General features: G+C 42.2%; 1 protein-coding gene across 1 annotated transcript; it reads right to left on the bottom strand.

The window, feature by feature from the left end:
- Nucleotides 1-453: 453 nt before the first annotated feature.
- LOC123049955 (E3 ubiquitin-protein ligase RNF14) lies at nucleotides 454-3,972 on the bottom strand. Its single transcript, XM_044472807.1, has 7 exons — nucleotides 3,594-3,972; nucleotides 2,994-3,068; nucleotides 2,346-2,895; nucleotides 1,528-1,913; nucleotides 1,105-1,304; nucleotides 854-998; nucleotides 454-701 (listed from the first exon to the last, which is right to left on the bottom strand). Exons 1-7 carry the CDS (start codon nucleotides 3,906-3,908, stop codon nucleotides 567-569), a joined length of 1,806 nt encoding a protein of 601 aa, XP_044328742.1. The 5' UTR covers nucleotides 3,909-3,972; the 3' UTR covers nucleotides 454-566.
- Between the last annotated feature and the right edge of the window lie 15,171 nt (nucleotides 3,973-19,143).

Raw genomic sequence — 19,143 nt, 5'->3', positions numbered from 1 at the left:
TAAAAAAAACTGCAACATCATCTCTGTTGCAGAAGTCCTTCTTCAAGATCATCTATGTTGCGAAAAGGTGAAGACAAAAAAAATCTATAACACAACCTCTATTGCAAATGTTTGTGTAACATGAGCTTTGTTGTAGAGGGTTCTATGACACTGTTTACAATGGTGAGGACAACATGAGCTCCGATGCGTAGCACGTCCCATCTTATTATGCTTGTATACTTGCATTTATGACTAGAACTGGACAACTTACATACTAATCATTGTTCGTACGGAATTTATAACGAGCGAACGTTGGCTTGTTAGCTCCAGCTCTTGTGAGGCAAGTCCCCATATCATCTGGTCGATCCGCATGCAGTGTGAACTGTCTCATGTTCAGAAGGATTGTGATAATTTCGTTAGTGTAAGCAGATTCCGCCTATTTCAATCATTTTTGCTGATTGACCATTTCTCCCATATTTCACACATTTTCACGATAAAATTGTACAGTTCACCATAGCTTTGGTTTCGTAATCGCAAACTCGACCTAAAGTTGCAAGAAATGTGACGGTGAGAATACATATGTAATGCTAGAATTTATCAAGCCCCAGACACTCAATTGATCCCCAATGCTCGCTCTTCATCCTCTTATTATCGACCACCCGTTTGCAGAGTTGACAATAGCTGGCTCGGCACGCCCAACAAAATAGATATTTCTCGTCATCCTGGATGCATAAACACATATATGACCATCAATTAATCGGTTAGGAGTATAGAGAGGGAAATTGGATTCGTCACACAACGCGATTCCGGTGAGATGGACTGAATTCTGGTCCATTCATGCGTTGATGTATGTAGATTCAAATGGTAAGTTTACCTTGAAATTTCTCTCACCGCATTTTGGGCATCTTAAGATGCCACCTAATGGCTTCTGCTGGGCTCGTATCTGGTTTCCTATTTGTATTTGGTCCATTTCTCTCTCCCATTCTGCAATATCCCAAGCCTCAAAGAGCTTGCAATCCCTGCAATGTATACATGCACAAAGAGGTAAGTAACTGATATTCATGATGCCTCCCCATGGAGGGGGGGGGGGGGGGGGGGGGGAGCGGATGTCATAGAATGGCCTACTTGAAATGATCGTAGCCATTGACTGGCTTGCCACATCGGAAGCAAAAGTATTTCCCACAGCTGACGCACGTCATTTTGTTGCAGCCTGCAGTTTTGCTGATGGCCATCCGACAATGGGGACATAACCGAACATCTTTATATAGTTCTTTAATGTTCAGCAGTTCCTGCGCCATCTCCCTCTCACTCATCCTACCCGATGCCTGTGGTCATAAAAATTGCAAAAGAAAATGGTACATATACTCATTATAAAATTAAAAAGGACAAAAGTTTATAATAAAAGGTAAATAAACGAACTCATTGCTTCATAGTCTTTGGGTCACAATAATTCAATAAACTAGATCAGTTTCTTACAAAACCGCCCATAAACATGTAGTGCATGCTTGTTTGGTCTAAAACATAAAGAGATACTAGTTGCACGTTTACCTTCCGGTGCTGGATTTTTTGCTCTGGAGTTAGGCACTCCTTCCCTGGATGCCAGAGCTCCTTACAAAACGAGCAGAAGATGAAGGAACACTTCGGACACTGCGCAGTGTTATCCTCGTCTTCCATGCAACCAATTACGCACTTTGGGCAGAAAACTACATCTGCCATCGAGTCCAAAGCTTTCTCAAGAGCAAGCCTATCCCAGTGTTCAAATTCTTCTTCGCAAAGAAGCCGCTTTAAGACATGTTGTGGAATGGAAGCATTGCACTTGGTGTCAGGGCATACCAACTGGAACACACTCCCTTCCTTCACATGCATTCTGCACAATGTCTCCATGCACTTCACACAAAACAAGTGCTGGCATGGAAGCTTGATGAAGTTCGAACCTGATTAATACAAATTGAAAGTTAGTTTGCTCGTGAACGAACTTTGATTGGCGGTAGCGTAGTTCAGCATCCCAATAAACATGATTTGCAAAGGAATAACATGTTTTTTGTTCACAAACACACATCAAAACGAGTGTTATTGCGTACCAAAAGAGTCACGGCCGGGGTCACTAGTTTTCCTCGTGAGGAAAAGATAGTATGAAGCATAAATTTACAGAATATGTTCACATCTCTACCATGAAGTGCGGAAATTTCATAGGCATTGTAACCACATATCAATGAGACTGCAACGTGGAATTAGCTAGCACCACAGAACCAATAGCATTCTTCCTACAAATGACCTAGAGACTGCATATGAAATGTAACAGATCAATCTCTTTTTATGTATCTATATGCTGAATAAAGAAGAAAGCATAAAGGAAACAAATTTACCTATGCTCTGGTTGAGGCATATCATGCACATATGGAGATCCTCAAGAAAAGCTTGGTAATGCTTCTTACTACAGTAGCTGAGCATTGAAGGGATCACAGACTCCAATGAGACCCTTCTTGAGATTGCACGCATATCTACTTTGGGTGTTGGGGTGTCTTGGCCTAACATTATTTTGCCATCAAGCCAGAGATGTGGCAACGAAGAATTGTGTATCCACTCAACCCACTGATATACCACTTCCTGCCCCGGCAGCTCTGTCCAGATGGAATCAAGCATCTCACAGAGTTGAGAAACATTATGCCCATCCATCCATTTAGCGGTGAGAGTGAAATATGGTGGGTCCTTGCTAGGATATGATTTTGGAAGTAAGCATGTCAACAACAAGGGAGGCAAGTACTCAAGGTTGCTAGTGTAAGAGAATTCATCTGGTCTATTTTGAGGGTCTTCGTTACCACCATCAGGACATCCTCCATGTTTTGAGTTTTCACCAAGGGAAAAAAGCTTAGCGCACACTTCAGCACCATCAGGCAGATCGTAACGTATGTAAATCTGCACTTAGAAAAAATTCAAAGTATTAAGCCCCAATTTCCACTATCCAGGAAGCAATGAAATTGGATATTAGTGAACAACAATACAACATAAGAAACCTGGAAATAACGGAGCCCTCCTCTGCTTTTAAATTCAACAAGGTCATCTCCATATATTGCTTCTAGTGCCATCAGCTGCAGTGAGCAAACAAATGATCGAAGGGGAAAATGTAAGCATCAGACAATTTGGAAAATAAAAGTAAGCATCAAAGCTTGAAATAAGCAGCATGAGTCGCAAAATAAACTAGTGCAGTGAACTGCATGCAAGTACAAACACTCCAGTTTGGCATCAGGGTCTAGAGAGCAGAAAAAAGGCTCCAGTGCAACAATTTCTTTTTAACTGCTACTCCACCACTGCAACCGTGAATCGTAGCTGTATTTCTTTTTTCCGATCTGGTAAATTAGTAGCTACTGCGGTAAATTTGATATCAGTGGCTGTTCATCAAGGTTAAGTATCAGTCTGCTCATCCCCGCAAATAAATAAATAAATAGTAGTAGTCTGTTCAAGCTAGAGAAAATTAATCGCAAGCCTTCCCGGGTTTTCAGAAGAACCAGAGAATCCCCGCCCAAACCCTTAACAATCACAGCACAGATCAATATGTTGGATATAGGACAAGTGAGATCCTGCAAATTGATATCGGTGGACTAGTAATACTGCACCTCATCGTCCTGCCGCTGCGGGTTGTCACGTATCTCCTCCGCCTCTGCCTCGTCCTCGGCGCAGAGGTTGAGTCCTGCCGCAGCCGCGGCGATCGCGGCCTCCTCCAGCCTCGACTCCGCCTCGGCCGCCGCGACCCACGGGAAGTCCAGGTCGGGCACGTCCTCCTCCGCGCCGCCATCACACGACGACGGCGGCCGCGCGTCCGCGGCGCGTGAGGATGATGAGGAAGAAGCCCCGGGTGAGAATTCCAGGGAGTGATCGTGGCTTGGTCGCGGCAATCGCGATGCCGTGGCGCCGACGGAAGCTGCTGCCATGGATGCCGGGAGCTCGGAGTTGGTCTTTGCGTCGGGATCGTAGTCGTAGGCGTTGCTCGCTTTTGTCGCCCCCCCCCCCCCCCCCCGTTGGGTTTTTCTGGTGCAGCCCTCGGCCCGTTGGGTTTGTGTTTGAATAGGTAACATTGCTCAGCTTCGCTTTTTGGACTTATTTTTTTGAGAATGGACTTCTTTTATTGGTAGCCTTCCTTTTTTTTAGGGGTAAACCACACTTTATTCAATGTTTGGAGTACGATTTACAGGAATTACAAACGGGTGGTGGTGAGATTCCATCCACAAGTACCGACCCACATCTGAAGAAGAAGAAAACTTAGCTAAATTATGAGAATCAAAGTTCATACTACGTCCTTCAAAAATAAAATCGCAGCTAGTAAAGTCTCTCGCACATGTACGCATCTTTTTAACATTATGTGGGCCGGCCCGTTAGGAAATCACGATGTTGTAAAAATCAATCAAATTTAAGTTTTGGAATATGTATATTAAAAAATCGCATTTTAATTTTTTGGAATATATTGACATTTTGATTTTCCTATAAAGGTTATTTTAAAATTAAATATGTAATACTTTTTGTTTCGTATATACAAATAAGAATAGTAAAATAAAAAAAGAAATGCACATAACAGTATGTGGGCCAGCCCAATTACCAGGCACCAGAGCCAAGATGTTGCGTCTGGCAATAGGCGAGACAAAGTCGCGCCCACAAATGTGTGGGATGGAAGCCCAATGCGAGTGGGCCTAAGCTCAAAGGTCATCAACGATGGCACGCAAATATTAAGACATAAATAAAGAGACTTAAAACGATATTAAGAGTTTTTTTTTTGAGAAACATATTAAGAGGTAAATCCTATTAAAGATTGTTGGCACTATTCTCGATATCTCGCTTATTATGAGATGTAGCCCAGCTTCACCTTTGGCACTCTACTAAATGTGCCAGCCTAACAATATCACCTCTAGAGTGGTTTTGGTAAGGTTCTATAGACTGGTTCAGACCAGTTTCAGAACTTCTTTTGTGCCTTTTTCTTCTTATTCTTCCGTTTCTCATGTGTTTTAGTTAGTTAATTTTTCTATTTATTAGTTTTTCCTCTTTTTCTTTTAACGGGGTGGCCCAACACCGAGGGTGTCACGGGTCTAATTCTTACCGCCCACTTCGGATGCGGGCGGAGGGTCTATCTGGCTGCCCTCGAACGACATCGGATCGTCAGTGGGCCATTGGCCTCCTCGGTCGATGTTGTGCAAACAACAGCGAAGTTTCGAGGAGGAGGAGGGAAGGCCTTGGAAACTGACCTCGCCATCGAAACCCTCGTGCTGGAGCGGGGGGGGGGGGGGTATCGTCTATGGACAAGACCGGGGCCCCAGATGAGGCACCGGCCATGTTAGCGTCCAGTGAACGTTGCGGTCTGGAATGGCAATACTTTCCAGCTTGGGTGAAGAGATACTTACGCGGTCGTCGTGGGTCTGTCCCGAGGTTTCCAACCTGCCGGCGGTGAAACCATGATACGTCCATTTTGCATCATGTTTTCCTACGGTTATTTATCATGCTTTGGGCCATTATTTCACTTTATGATGCTATTCTAATGTCTTTTCTCTCTTATTTTGCAAGATTCACATGAAGAGGGAGATTGCCGATAGCTGGAATTCTGGACTTGAAAAAGCTACACCAGAGTTGGATATTCTCCGCAACTCCAAATGTCCTGAAAATTTACGGGGAATTAATTTGGAATATATAAAAAATACTGGCAAAAGAATTACCAGGAGGGGGCCCACTATAGAGCCAAGGGGGAGCGCCCCCCCTAGGGCGTGCCTGGTGAGCTCGTGGCCCCACCAGCAGGCCTCCGAGGCCCATCTTCTCTTATTTGATATTATTTGCCCTAGAAAAAATTAGAAGAAGATTTTCGGGATGAAGCACCGCCATCTCGAGGCAGAACCTGGGTAGGAGCACTTTTGCTCTCCGGCGGAGCGATTCCGTCAGGGATACTTCTCTCTGGGAGGGGGAAATTGAAGCCATCGACATCACCAATGATCCTCTCATCGAGGGAGGACCAATCTTCATCAACATCTTCACCAGCACCATCTCCCTAGTTCATCTCGTGTATTCAATCTTTGTCCCAAAACCTCAGATTGGTATCTGTGGGTTGCCAGTAGTGTTGATTACATCTTGTAGTTGATGCTAGTTGGTTTATTTGGTGGAAGATTAAATCTTCAGATCCTTAAGCATATTCAATACCCCTCTGATCTTGAACATGAATATGATTTGTGAGTAGTGATACGTCTCCAACGTATCTACTTTTCCAAACACTTTTTCCCTTGTTTTCGACTCTAACTTGCATGATTTGAATGGAACTAACCCGGACTGACGCTGTTTTCAGCAGAACTGTCATGGTGTTATTTTTGTGCAGAAATAAAAGTTCTCGGAATGACCTGAAAATCCACGAAGACACGTTTTGGAATTAATGAAATATATTGGCGAAAAAATCAGCATCAGGGGGCCCACACCCTGTCCACGAGGGTGCAGGGCATGCCCCCTGCCTCGTGGGCCCCCTGGGACTCCACCGACCTTAACCCAACTCCATATATTCACTTTCGGGGAGAAATTTTTTAGAGAGAAGGTTTCATCGCCTTTTACGATACGGAGCCGCCACCAAGCCCTAATCTTCCCGGGAGGGCTGATCTGGAGTCCGTTCGAGGCTCCGGAGAGGGGAATCCGTCGCCATCGTCATCATCAACCATCCTCCACCACCAATTTCATGATGCTCACTACCGTGCGTGAGTAATCCCATCGTAGGCTTGCTGGACGGTGATGGGTTGGATGAGATTTACCATGTAATCAAGTTAGTTTTGTTAGGGTTTGATCCCTAGTATCCATTATGTTCTAAGATTGATGTTGCTATGACTTTGCTATGCTTAATGCTTGTCACTAGGGCCCGAGTGCCATAATTTCAGATCCGAACCTATTATGTTTTCATGAATATATGTGAGTTCTTGATCCTATCTTGCAAGTCAATAGTCACCTACTATGTGTTATGATCCGGCAACCCCGAAGTGACAATAATCGGGACCACTCCCGGTGATGACCGTAGTTTGAGGAGTTCATGTATTCACTAAGTGTTAATGCTTTGGTCCGGTACTCTATTAAAAGGAGGCCTTAATATCCCTTAGTTTCCAATAGGACCCCGCTGCCACGGGAGGGTAGGACAAAAGATGTCATGCAAGTTCTTTTCCATAAGCACGTATGACTATATTCGGAATACATGCCTACATTACATTGATGAACTGGAGCTAGTTCTGTGTCACCCTATGTTATAACTGTTGCATGAGGAATCGCATCCGACATAATTATCCATCATTGATCCATTGCCTATGAGCTTTTCACATATTGATCTTTGCTTAGTTACTTTTCCGTTGCCACTGTTACGATTGCTACAAAAACTGCTACTGTTACTTTTGCCACCGTTACCGTTACTTCCATACTACTTTGCTACTAAATACTTTGCTGCAGATATTAAGTCTTTCAGGTGTGGTTGAATTGACAACTCAACTGCTAATACTTGAGAATATTCTTTGGCTCCCCTTGTGTCGAATCAATAAATTTGGGTTGAATACTCTACCCTCGAAAACTGTTGCGATCCCCTATACTTGTGGGTTATCAAGACTATTTTCTGGCGCCGTTGCCGGGGAGCATAGCTCTATTCTTTGAGTCACTTGGGATTTATATCTGTTGATCACTATGAGGAACTTGAAAGATGAAAGAACCAAGATTTTTCCCTCAACTACGAGGGGAGGTAAGGAACTGCCATCTAGCTCTGCACTTGATTCACCTTCTGTTATGAGTAAATTTGCGACACCTACACCTGTTATTGATTCTGATATGTCGCATGTTATTGATGATGCCACTTCTGCTATGCATGATGCTTATGATGAAACTACTTCTATGCTTGATAATACTGTGCCATTAGGTGAATTTCTTGATGAACAACTTGCTAGGGTTAGAGAGAATGAAATTATTGAAACAGATAATATTGATGAAAGTGATGATGAAGATTCTCCCCCTAGATATGAATTGCCTGATGTGCCTGAGGGTTATGTTATGGATGAAGAAACTGCTAGAGACCTTTTTGCTTGCAAAGATAGATATGATCTTAAGAAACTGTTAGCTAAGCTGAAAGAAAAGTCTTTGAATGCTAGAATGAAATATGACCCTCCTTTTGCTACTTCACCTATCTGTATTTCTGATAAGGATTATGATTTCTCTATCGATCCTGAGTTAATTACTTTGGTTGAATCTGATCCTTTTTATGGCTATGAATCTGAAACTGTTGTGGCACATCTTACTAAATTGAATGATATAGCCACCCTATTCACTCATGAGGAAAAAATTCGTTACTACTATATCCTTAAGTTATTTCCGTTCTCATTAAAGGGTGATGCTAAAACATGGTTTAATTCTCTTGCTCCTGGTTGTGTGCGTAGTCCCCAGGATATGATTTATTACTTCTCTGCTAAATATTTCCCCGCTCATAAGAAACAAGCTGCCTTAAGGGAAATATATAATTTTGTGCAAATTGAAGAAGAGAGTCTCCCACAAGCTTGGGGGAGGCTTCTCCGATTACTTAATGCTTTGCCTGATCATCCTCTCAAGAAAAATGAAATACTTGATATCTTTTATAATGGACTAACCGATGCTTCCAGAGACCACCTGGATAGTTGTGCTGGTTGTGTTTTCAGGGAAAGAACTGTTGAGCAAGCTGAATTGCTATTGAATAATATATTGAGTAATGATAATGATTGGACACTTCCTGAACCAACTCCTAAGCCAACTCCGAAGAAAAGGGGTATTCTATTTCTCAGTCCTGAAGATATGCAAGAGGCAAAGAAATCTATGAAAGAAAAGGGTATTAAAGCTGAAGATGTTAAGAATTTACCACCTATTGAAGAAATACATGGTCTTAATAACCCGACACAGGTAGTAAAGGTAAATTCTCTCTATAGATTTGATGAAGGTGATATTCCTCGTAATAAGTCTGCTAGCCAATGCTTGGATGAGTTTGATAATTTTATTGTTAAACAAGAAAACTTCAATGCTTATGTTGGTAGACAATTGAAACGTAATGCTTATATGGTTGAACACTTGAGTGATTATATGTCTAGAGTTAAAGGTGACCTTAAACTTATTAGTAAACATGCTTCTATGGTTACCACTCAGGTAGAACAAGTGCTTAAAGCACAAGATGATTTGCTCAATGAATTAAACAATAAGAAAAATGATAATGCTGTTAGAGTTATGACTAGAGGGGTAGAATGACTCAGGAACCTTTGTATCCTGAGGGCCACCCTAAGAGAGTTGAGCAAGATTCTCAGAGAACTAATGTTGATGCACCTAGTCCTTCTAAGAAGAAGAAAAAGAAAAATGATAGGACTTTGCATGCTTCTAGTGAACCTGTTGTTGACACACCTGAGAATCCCAATGATATTTCTATTTCTGATGCTGAAACACAATCTGGTAATGAACATGAACCTAGTGATAATGATGATGTTCATGTTGATGCTCAACCTAGCAATAACAATGATGTAGAGATTGAACCTGCTGTTGATCTTGATAACCCACAATCAAAGAATCAACGTTATGATAAGAGAGACTTCGTTGCTAGGAAGCACGGTAAAGAAAGAGAACCATGGGTTCAGAAACCCATGCCTTTTCCTCCTAAACCATCCAAGAAAAAGGATGATGAGGATTTTGAGCGCTTTGCTGAAATGATTAGACCTATCTTTTTGCGTATGCGTTTGACTGATATGCTTAAAATGAATCCTTATGCTAAGTATATGAAAGATATTGTTACAAATAAAAGAAAGATACCGGAAGCTGAAATTTCCACCATGCTTGCCAATTATACTTTTAAAGGTGGAATACCAAAGAAACTAGGAGATCCAGGAGTACCAACTATACCATGCTCCATTAAAAGAAACTATGTTAAAACTGTTTATGTGATCTTGGAGCCGGTGTTAGTGTTATGCCTCTCTCTTTATATCGTAGACTTGATTTGAATAAGTTGACACCTACTGAAATATCTTTGCAAATGGCCGATAAATCAACTGCTATACCTGTCGGTATTTGTGAGGATGTGCCTGTTGTGGTTGCAAACGTTACTATTTTAACGGACTTTGTTATCCTTGATATTCTCGAGGACGATAGTATGTCGATTATCCTTGGTAGACCCTTTTTGAATACTGCAGGGGCTGTTATTGATTGCAACAAAGGCAATGTCACGTTTCATGTTGATGGTAATGAGCATACGGTACACTTTCTGAGGAAACAACCTCAAGTCCATAGTATCAATTCTATTGGAAAAATTTCAACGATACTATTGGAGGTTTTGAATTCCCTCTTCCTACTGTCAAGAAGAAATATGATATTCTTATTGTTGGGGACATGCATATCCCCGTTGAGGTAACCTAGTGTTATTCGAAAATTCTCCAGTTTCAGGTTATTCGGAAAGAGTTTGTTAACAAGACTTGATCAACCTTGTTAGTGGATTCCTTTTGATGAGCACGAGATGGATGAAGTTAGAAAGCACAACTCTCTATACCCTCCTTTTACTTTCTGTTATTTAGATTAAATAAAGCAAAAATAGTATTTTCTGTCTGTTTTCTGAATTTTCCTTGCAATAAAATACCCCAAAAATAAAAGTTCTCCAAACGTCCTGAAAATGAAATATGATTTTTTGTAGAATATTTAAGAATTTCAGGCACTGAGAACACACCAGGGGGGCCCACCATTTGTCCACGAGGGCACAGGGCATTCCCACCACCCTGGGGCGCGCCCCCTGCCTTGTGGGCCCCACGTGGACACTCTCCACTTATTCCAGCACCCACTCACTTCGTCTTCCTCCAAAAAAATCCTCCCATAGCTCAAACCTGTGTTCTAGCTTATCTTGCTACCATTTTCGATCTCTTTGCTCAAAGCTCCTTTCACAAAACTATTTTGGGGGATTGTTCTTCGGTATGTGATTCCTCCAATGGTCCAATTAGTTTTTGTTCTAGTGCTTTATTCATTGCAAATTTTTGCTGCTAAGGTGACCCTGTTCTTGAGCTTGCATGTCAAATTTATATGATCCAAACTAGTTTTGATGCATGATATAGCCTCTAGGCACTTGTGGGAGTAGTTTCTATCAATCTTGCTGAGTTTGGTTCACTTTTATTTTGAGTCACTAAAAATTTCAGAAATTTTTCAGAGAAAGAAAAATGCATAGGAAAATGTACCAAGGTGGTTCCTTAAGGAAGCAAGGACAAAGGCTCGCGATATGTGAGCCGGACGATGAACCACCGAGGGAAGCTGAAGTGCGGCCTTGTGAATGGCCGTCAGAGGAGTTTATGATCCAGGCAGGCATCAAGGATGAATTTGATGCGTATGTGCGTAATGCTGATCTTGAGGACTTCGTGTCAGATAAGTGCCTACAGTACCACTACCTAACTGATTCCTTTGTGAGGAGGTTTAAATTTACATCCTCGCGCAATTCTCACACGGTTTTATTTGATCTTTATGATAAATCATATACCATGGACCTAGAAGATTTTAATACTGCTTGTAAACTCCCGCAGTGGGGCAATGTTAGTGAACCTCGCAAATCTGAATATAAAGACTTTCTTGCTAGTATCACTGTGGGGGAATCTAGAGAAATCACACAAGCTACCATAGGGAGCATTCATTTCCCTTCCATACATTATTTTGCTCTCTTTATAGGTAGATGCATTAACGGTAAAGATGAGGCTTGTCACATGTGCGTTCCAGATCTTAGTGTCCTCAAGAGTGCGGTATTAGGTGATAAACAATATAACTTGGGGGCCATTGTTGCACGAAGGTTGCATCTTAACGGTACAAGTGGAGATTTGTTTGGTGGAATTTATGCAACTCGTGTAGCTAATTATCTTGGTGTACCCATACCTGGAAATGATATGGAGTTGCCTCCTGCTTATCTAGATTATAGTGCTATGGTTCGCCATTAGTTTCTTGAGAGGACTGAACAGTTCCTCCAGTACCGACTAATCTTTGACAGACAGCGCACTGTCCATGTTGCCCTCCCTGCTCCTACTTTCTTTAAATTTCAGGCAAAAAGGAGATATGTTATAACCAGGGAGGAGGCGAACGAGTGTGAGAGGAGGACGGAGGCAGCTCACCTCCAAGCTGCCGCTCTTCAGGAAGTAGCTGCTGCATCTCAGTACAACCCCAGCTACGACTTTGGATATCCGCCAGGCCAGCAGTGGCCATAGACCAACTTAGGCCAAAAGCCTAAGCTTGGGGGAGTACGTACTTCTCACCGACATTACATTCATGTTCACACACTCATTCTAGTTGTCGGTGCTCATACTTTTTCATTGTACTATCCATGCTAGTTTATTTTCTTTTCTAAGCCTTCTTCTTGTATGTTTGAAAAACCTTAGGAAAAACCAAAATAAATTTAGTTATAGCTTTTAGCTAGTTTACTTTCCATGCTTGTAGTACCATGATGAAAATGTTGGGAGCTTTCCCGTGTAAATAGTTTACTTGTTGGGAGATTTCCCGTGTAAATAGTTTTCTCGTTCTTCTTTTGCTTGTTGGGAGCTTTCCCGTGTAAATAGTTTTATTTCTTTTCTTTTCTTTTGGGGGTCGAGAGGAGAAGACCATGATGAAAATGTTGAGTGGTATGCATTATTACTGATTTAACCAAGAGCCCATATTACCTTGTCTTCTCCCTTGTATTAAATGCTTGCAGATTCTAGCTTAGTCCAATGCACGTGCACTATTATTATTATCCACACCGTTCGGTCGTGCGAGTGAAAGGCAATAATGACGATATATGATGGACTGATTGAGATGAGAGAAGCTGGTATGAACTTGACCTATCTTGTTTTTGTAAATATGATTAGTTCATCGTCCCTGATTCAACCTATTATGAATGAAACATGTTTGCAATGACAATTAAAGATTATAGTTGCTCATGCCATGCTTAATTAGCTAGGAGTTTATAATGGTTTACCTTGCGTGCCAACATGCTATTAAAATGGTTGTGATGTGGTATGATAGGGTGGTATCCTCCTTTGAACGATTCGAGTGGCTTGACTTGGCACATGTTCACGCATGTAGTTGAAACAAAATCAACATAGCCTCCACGATATTTATGTTCATGGTGATTTATATCCTACTCATGCTTGCACTCATTGTTGATTAATCTTAATGCATGTTCATGACTGTTGTCGCTCTCTAGTTGGTCGCTTCCCAGTCTCTTTCTAGCCTTCACTTGTACTAAGCGGGAATACTGCTTGTGCATCCACTTCCATAAACCCCAAAGTTATTCCATATGAGTCCACCATACCTTCCTATATGCGGTATTTACCTGCCGTTCCAAGTAAATTTGTATGTGCCAAACTCTAAACCTTCAAATGAAATTCTGTTTTGTATGCTCGAATAGCTCATGTATCAACTAGGGCTGTCTATATCTTCCATGCTAGGTGGGTTATTCTCACGATGAGTGGACTCCGCTCATCATTCACGAGAAAATGGCCGGTAACCGGGATGCCCAGTCCCATGCTCAAATCAAATCAAAATAATTGCAAACAAAACTCCCCCAGGATTGTTGTTAGTTGGACGGCACCCGTTGTTTCGGACAAGCCATGGATTGATGTTTGTTGGTGGTGGGGGAGTATAAACTTTACCATTCTGTTTGGGAACCGCCTATAATGTGTGTAGCATGGAAGATATCGAGATCTCTTGGTTGTTATGTTGACAATGAAAGTATGCCACTCAAAATATTATTTATCTCTGTTTCAAAACTCGAGCTCTGGCACCTCTGCAAATCCCTGCTTCCCTCTGCGAAGGGCCTATCTATTTACTTTTATGTTGAGTCATCATCCTCTTATTAAAAAGCACCAGTTGGAGAGCACCGCTGTCATTCGCATGCATTGCTATTAATTTACATTGAGTATGACTGTGACTGGATCTCTTTTACCATGAATTACAATGTCTAGTCAGTCCTTGATCTTCAGGGGTGCTCTGCATTTATGTTTTGCGGTCTCAGAAAGGGCTAGCGAGATACCATCTTGTTATATCATGTTATGATTGTTTTGAGAAAGTGTTGTCATCCGAGATTTATTATTATTGCTCGCTAGTTGATTATGCCATTGATATGAGTAAACATGAGACCTAAATGTTATTGTGAATATGGTTAGTTCATAATCTTTGCTGAAAAATTGAATGCTGACTTTACATATTTGCAACATCAAGATCAAACAGAGTTTGTAAAAGTTTTTCTTTATCACTTTCAGTTTGTCAACGGAATTGCTTAAGGACAAGCAAATGTTTAAGCTTGGGGGAGTTGATACGTCTCCAACGTATCTACTTTTCCAAACACTTTTGCCCTTGTTTTGGACTCTAACTTGCATGATTTGAATGGAACTAACCCGGACTGACGCTGTTTTCAGCAGAACTGCCATGGTGTTATTTTTGTGCAGAAATAAAAGTTCTCGGAATGACCTGAAAATCCACGGAGACACGTTTTGGAATTAATGAAAAATATTGGCGAAAGAATCAGCATCAGGGGGCCCACACCCTGTCCACGAGGGTGCAGGGCCCCCGGGCGCCCCCTGCCTCGTGGGCCCCCTGGGACTCCACCGACCTCAACCCCAACTCCATATATTCACTTTCGGGGAGAAAAAAATCAGAGAGAAGGATTCATCGCGTTTTACGATACGGAGCCGCCGCCAAGCCCTAATCTTCCTCGGGAGGGCTGATCTGGAGTCCGTTCGGGGCTCCGGAGAGGGGAATCCGTCGCCATCGTCATCATCAACCATCCTCCATCGCCAATTTCATGATGCTCTCCGCCGTGCGTGAGTAATCCCATCATAGGCTTGTTGGACAGTGATGGGTTGGATGAGATTTACCATGTAATCGAGTTAGTTTTGTTAGGGTTTGATCCCTAGTATCCATTATGTTCTAAGATTGATGTTGCTATGACTTTGCTATGCTTAATGCTTGTCACTAGGGCCCGAGTGCCATGATTTCAGATCTGAACCTATTATGTTTTCATGAATATATGTGAGTTCTTGATCCTATCTTCCAAGTCAATAGTCACCTACTATGTGTTATGATCCGGCAACCCCGAAGTGACAATAATCGGGACCACTCCCGGTGATGACCGTAGTTTGAGGAGTTCATGTATTCACTAAGTGTTAATGCTTTGGTCCGGTACTCTATTAAAAGGAGGCCTTAATATCCCTTAGTTTCCAATAGGACCCCGCTGCCACGGGAGGGTAGGACAAAAGATGTCATGCAAGTTCTTTTCCATAAGCATGTATGACTATATTCGGAATACATGCCTACATTACATTGATGAACTGGAGCTAGTTCTGTGTCACCCTATGTTATAACTGTTGCATGAGGAATCACATCCGATATAGTTATCCATCATTGATCCATTACCGACGAGCTTTTCACATATTGATCTTTGCTTCGTTACTTTTCTGTTGCCACTGTTACGATTGCTACAAAAATTGCTACTGTTACTTTTGCCACCGTTACCGTTACTTCCATACTACTTTGCTGCAGATATTAAGTCTTTCAGGTGTGGTTGAATTGACAACTCAACTGCTAATACTTGAGAATATTCTTTGGCTCCCCTTGTGTCGAATCAATAAATTTGGGTTGAATACTCTACCCTCGAAAACTGTTGCGATCCCCTATACTTGTGGGTCATCAAGTAGTTACTTTTGTTCTTGAGGACATGAGAGAAGTCTTGTTGTAAGTAATCATGTGAAGTTAGTATTCCCTCGATATTTTGATGATATGTATGTTGTTCTTCCTTTAGTGGTGTCATGTGAACATCGTCTACATGACACTTCACCATACTTGGGCCTAAGGGAATGCATTGGGGAGTAATAAGTGGATGATGGGTTGCAAGAGCGATAGAAGTTTAAACCCTAGTTTATGTGTTATTCCGTAAGGGGCTGATTTGGATCCATATATTTCATGCTATGCTTAGATTTATCTTAATTCTTCTTTCGTAGTTGCAGATGCTTGCGAGAGGGGTTAATCATAAGAGTGTTGTTTGTTCAAGGGAGAACAGCACCCTAGCACCTGTCCACCCACATATCAAATTATCGAAGTAACGAACGCGAATCAACTAAACATGATGAACGCGACTAGATGACAATTCACATGTGTCCTTGAGAACGCTTTGCTTGCTATAAGAGTACTTTCTGGCTTGTCCTTTGCTATAAAAAGGATTGGGTCACTTTGGTGCACCTTTGTTACTATTGCTACTTGTTACGAACTATCTTACTACAAAACTATCTGTCACCGGTACTTTCAGTGCTTGCAGAAAATACCTTGCTGAAAGTTGCTTATCATTTTCTTCTGCTCCTCGTTGGGTTCGACACTCTTACTTATCGAAAGGACTACAATTGATCCCCTATTATTGTGGGTCATCACACCATAGTTTTCCCCACACAATGGGAGTGGGGGCAATGGAGACAGGCGCGTCGACATGTTGCGGCCCCTTCTTTTGGTGCACCTTTCAGTACTTCACCTGCCCCACATCCTTGGGTGGGTCCTGCCCCGTGACACCGTGACCGGCGTGCCTATACTAGGGGCACGCTATCGTAGCTTGTAGCTGCTCAACCCGACATTCTTGGTGTCATTGCTCAACGCCTCGCCATTGTCATGGGCATTGCCGTCGTCAAAAAGTTGTTGTCGTCATCATCATCATGGTGAACCGAGATGGCGGCGCCCCGGGCGCTCTTGGAGGTCTTGGAGGTGTCCTTGAACCAGAGCCAGACCAACTTCAGGGGCTTAGAATCTTCCAATTGTGGAGCCGAGGAGTTGAGGCCAGCTTCCCAAAGGCTCCCACGGCTGCAATGACAAGCAAGTTTGCAAAGAGATGACGATGGGATCGATTTCTAGATTGGAAAGAACAAGGATGAGTGCTTACGATGGCATGGGCATGATGCAAAAAATTCCGGTATCACGTGGCTCATTAGGGAAGTGGCGAATTTGCCCTTAAACAACAATGAGAGCATTTCTTTTAAAGGTTTGCACTTGTAGTAACCACCACGCATGGCCCAGCTTGCGTCACACGCCGTTGTACTCCCACTTCGGATGCACCCGATCTTGCAGTGGCTAGAACCCGTAGCTGAGAGCCACGAGCATGATGTCTGCTGACCCACAAGTATAGGGGATCAATCGTAGTCCTTTCGATAAGTAAGAGTGTCGAACACAACGAGGAGTAGAAGGAAATGACAAGCGGTTTTCAGCAAGGTAATGTCTGCAAGCACTGAAATTATAAGTAACGAGTAGTTTGATAGCAAGATAATTTGTAACGAGCAAGTAATGATAATGGTAACAAAAGTGCAGCAAGGTAGCCCAATCCTTTTGAGGCAAAGGACAGGCTTAAAAAATCTCTTATGATAAGCAAAGCGTTCTGGAGGGTACACGGGAATTTCATCTAGTCACTTTCATCATGTTGGTTTGATTTGTGTTCGCTACTTTGATAATTTGATATGTGGGTGGGCCAGTTCTTAGGTGTTGTTCTTACTTGAACAAATCTCTAACTTATGATTAACCCCCTTGCAAGCATCCGCAACTACGAGAAAAGTATTAAGATAAAATCTAACCATAGCATTAAACTTTTGGATCCAAATCAGTCCCTTACGGAATAGCGCATAAACTAGGGTTTAAGCTTCTATCACTCTCGCAACCCATCATCTAATAAATACTCCACAATGCATTCCCTTAGGCCCAAGTATGGTGAAGTGTCATGCAGTCGATGTTCACATGACACCACTAAGGGAATCAGAACATACATACCATCAAAATATCGAACACATATCAAGTTCACATGATTACTTGCAACAAGATTTCTCCCGTGACCTCAAGAACAAAAGTAACTACTCACAAATGATAATCATGCTCAAGATCAGAGGGGTATTAAATAGCATAATGGATCTGAACATATAATCTTCCACCAAATAAACCATATAGTAATCAACTACAAGATGTAATCAACACTACTAGTCACCCACAAGCACCAATCTATTGTTCCGGTACAAAGATTGAACTCAAGAGATGAACTAGGGTTTGAGAGGAGATGGTGCTATTGAAGATGTTGATGGATATTGCCCTCCCCAATATGGGAGAGTTGTTAATGATGATGATGACGATGAATTCCCCCTCCGGGAGGGAAGTTCCCCCGGCGAAATCGCTCCGCCGGAGGGCAAAAGTGCTCCTGCCCAAGTTCCGCCTCGAGACGGCGGCGCTTCGTCCCGAAAGTCCTCTCCTTATTTTTTCTAGGTCAAAATGACTTATATACCAGAAGAGAGGCACCGGAGGTGGGCCGAGGAGGCCACAACCACACCAGGGCGCACTTGGGCTCCCTGGCGCGCCCAGGTGGGTTGTGCGCACTTGGTGGCCCCCTCTGGTAGTTAGTTGCTCCAATAATTCTTATTTATTCCATAAAAATTCCTCGTGAAGTTTCAGCTCATTTGGAGTTGTGCATAATAGGTAGCCTGACGTAGCTTTTTCAGGTCCAGATTTCTAGCTGCCGGAATTCTCCCTCTTTGTGTGAACCTTGCATATTATGAGAGAAAAGGCATTAGAATTACTCCAAAAAGCATTATTTTGCATAAAAACATCAGAAATAATAGTAGGAAAACATGATGCAAAATGGACGTATCAACTCCCCCAAGCTTAGACCTCGCTTGTCCTCAAGCAAAAACTGAAAACGAAAAACATGTCCACATGCTTAGAGAGAGAGGTGTCGATAAAAACAAAATACGGACATAGAAGCATCATGTATATTATTATAACATCAACAAACTTTAATATAAAACTTTATCATATAACTTTTATCGTAGACTTCTCATGAACAAGTAACAATTCATCACAACATCGAAGTATAAAGCATAAACTCTATTTAAAACCAACAAACTATGTTCTCAATCAACTTTGCAACTACAATTCATCATCTTTTCAGGAAGGGTGACATATCGGAGCCTTTTTGGCAAGTCCACATACTCAACCATCATATAGTCTTCTATGATTGCTAACACTCACCTCATACACTTGAGCAAAAAGTTTCAACCGGACACATAGAAAGATAGGGGCTTATAGTTTCGCCTCCCAACATACTCACCTCAAGGGTGATGTCAACAATAATAACTCATGCTACCCATATCCAACTGGATATATGTGCCTAGA

This window comes from Triticum aestivum, chromosome 2D, assembly GCF_018294505.1.
Source record: "Triticum aestivum cultivar Chinese Spring chromosome 2D, IWGSC CS RefSeq v2.1, whole genome shotgun sequence".
NCBI lineage: Eukaryota > Viridiplantae > Streptophyta > Magnoliopsida > Poales > Poaceae > Triticum > Triticum aestivum.
The sequence above is the reverse complement of the archived record's forward strand: the minus strand, read 5'-3'. Positions and strand labels throughout refer to the sequence as shown.

Bases quoted from the DNA above. Each gene is read 5' to 3' on its own strand.
- LOC123049955 (XM_044472807.1), bottom strand. From the start codon at position 3,908: ATGGCAGCAGCTTCCGTCGGCGCCACGGCATCGCGATTGCCGCGACCA. The intron at 2,896-2,993 runs GTTTCTTATGTT...TTCTAAGTGCAG, and splicing joins GAGGGCTCCGTTATTTCCAG to ATTTACATACGTTACGATCT. The intron at 1,305-1,527 runs GTAAACGTGCAA...TTATGACCACAG, and splicing joins AAAAAATCCAGCACCGGAAG to GCATCGGGTAGGATGAGTGA.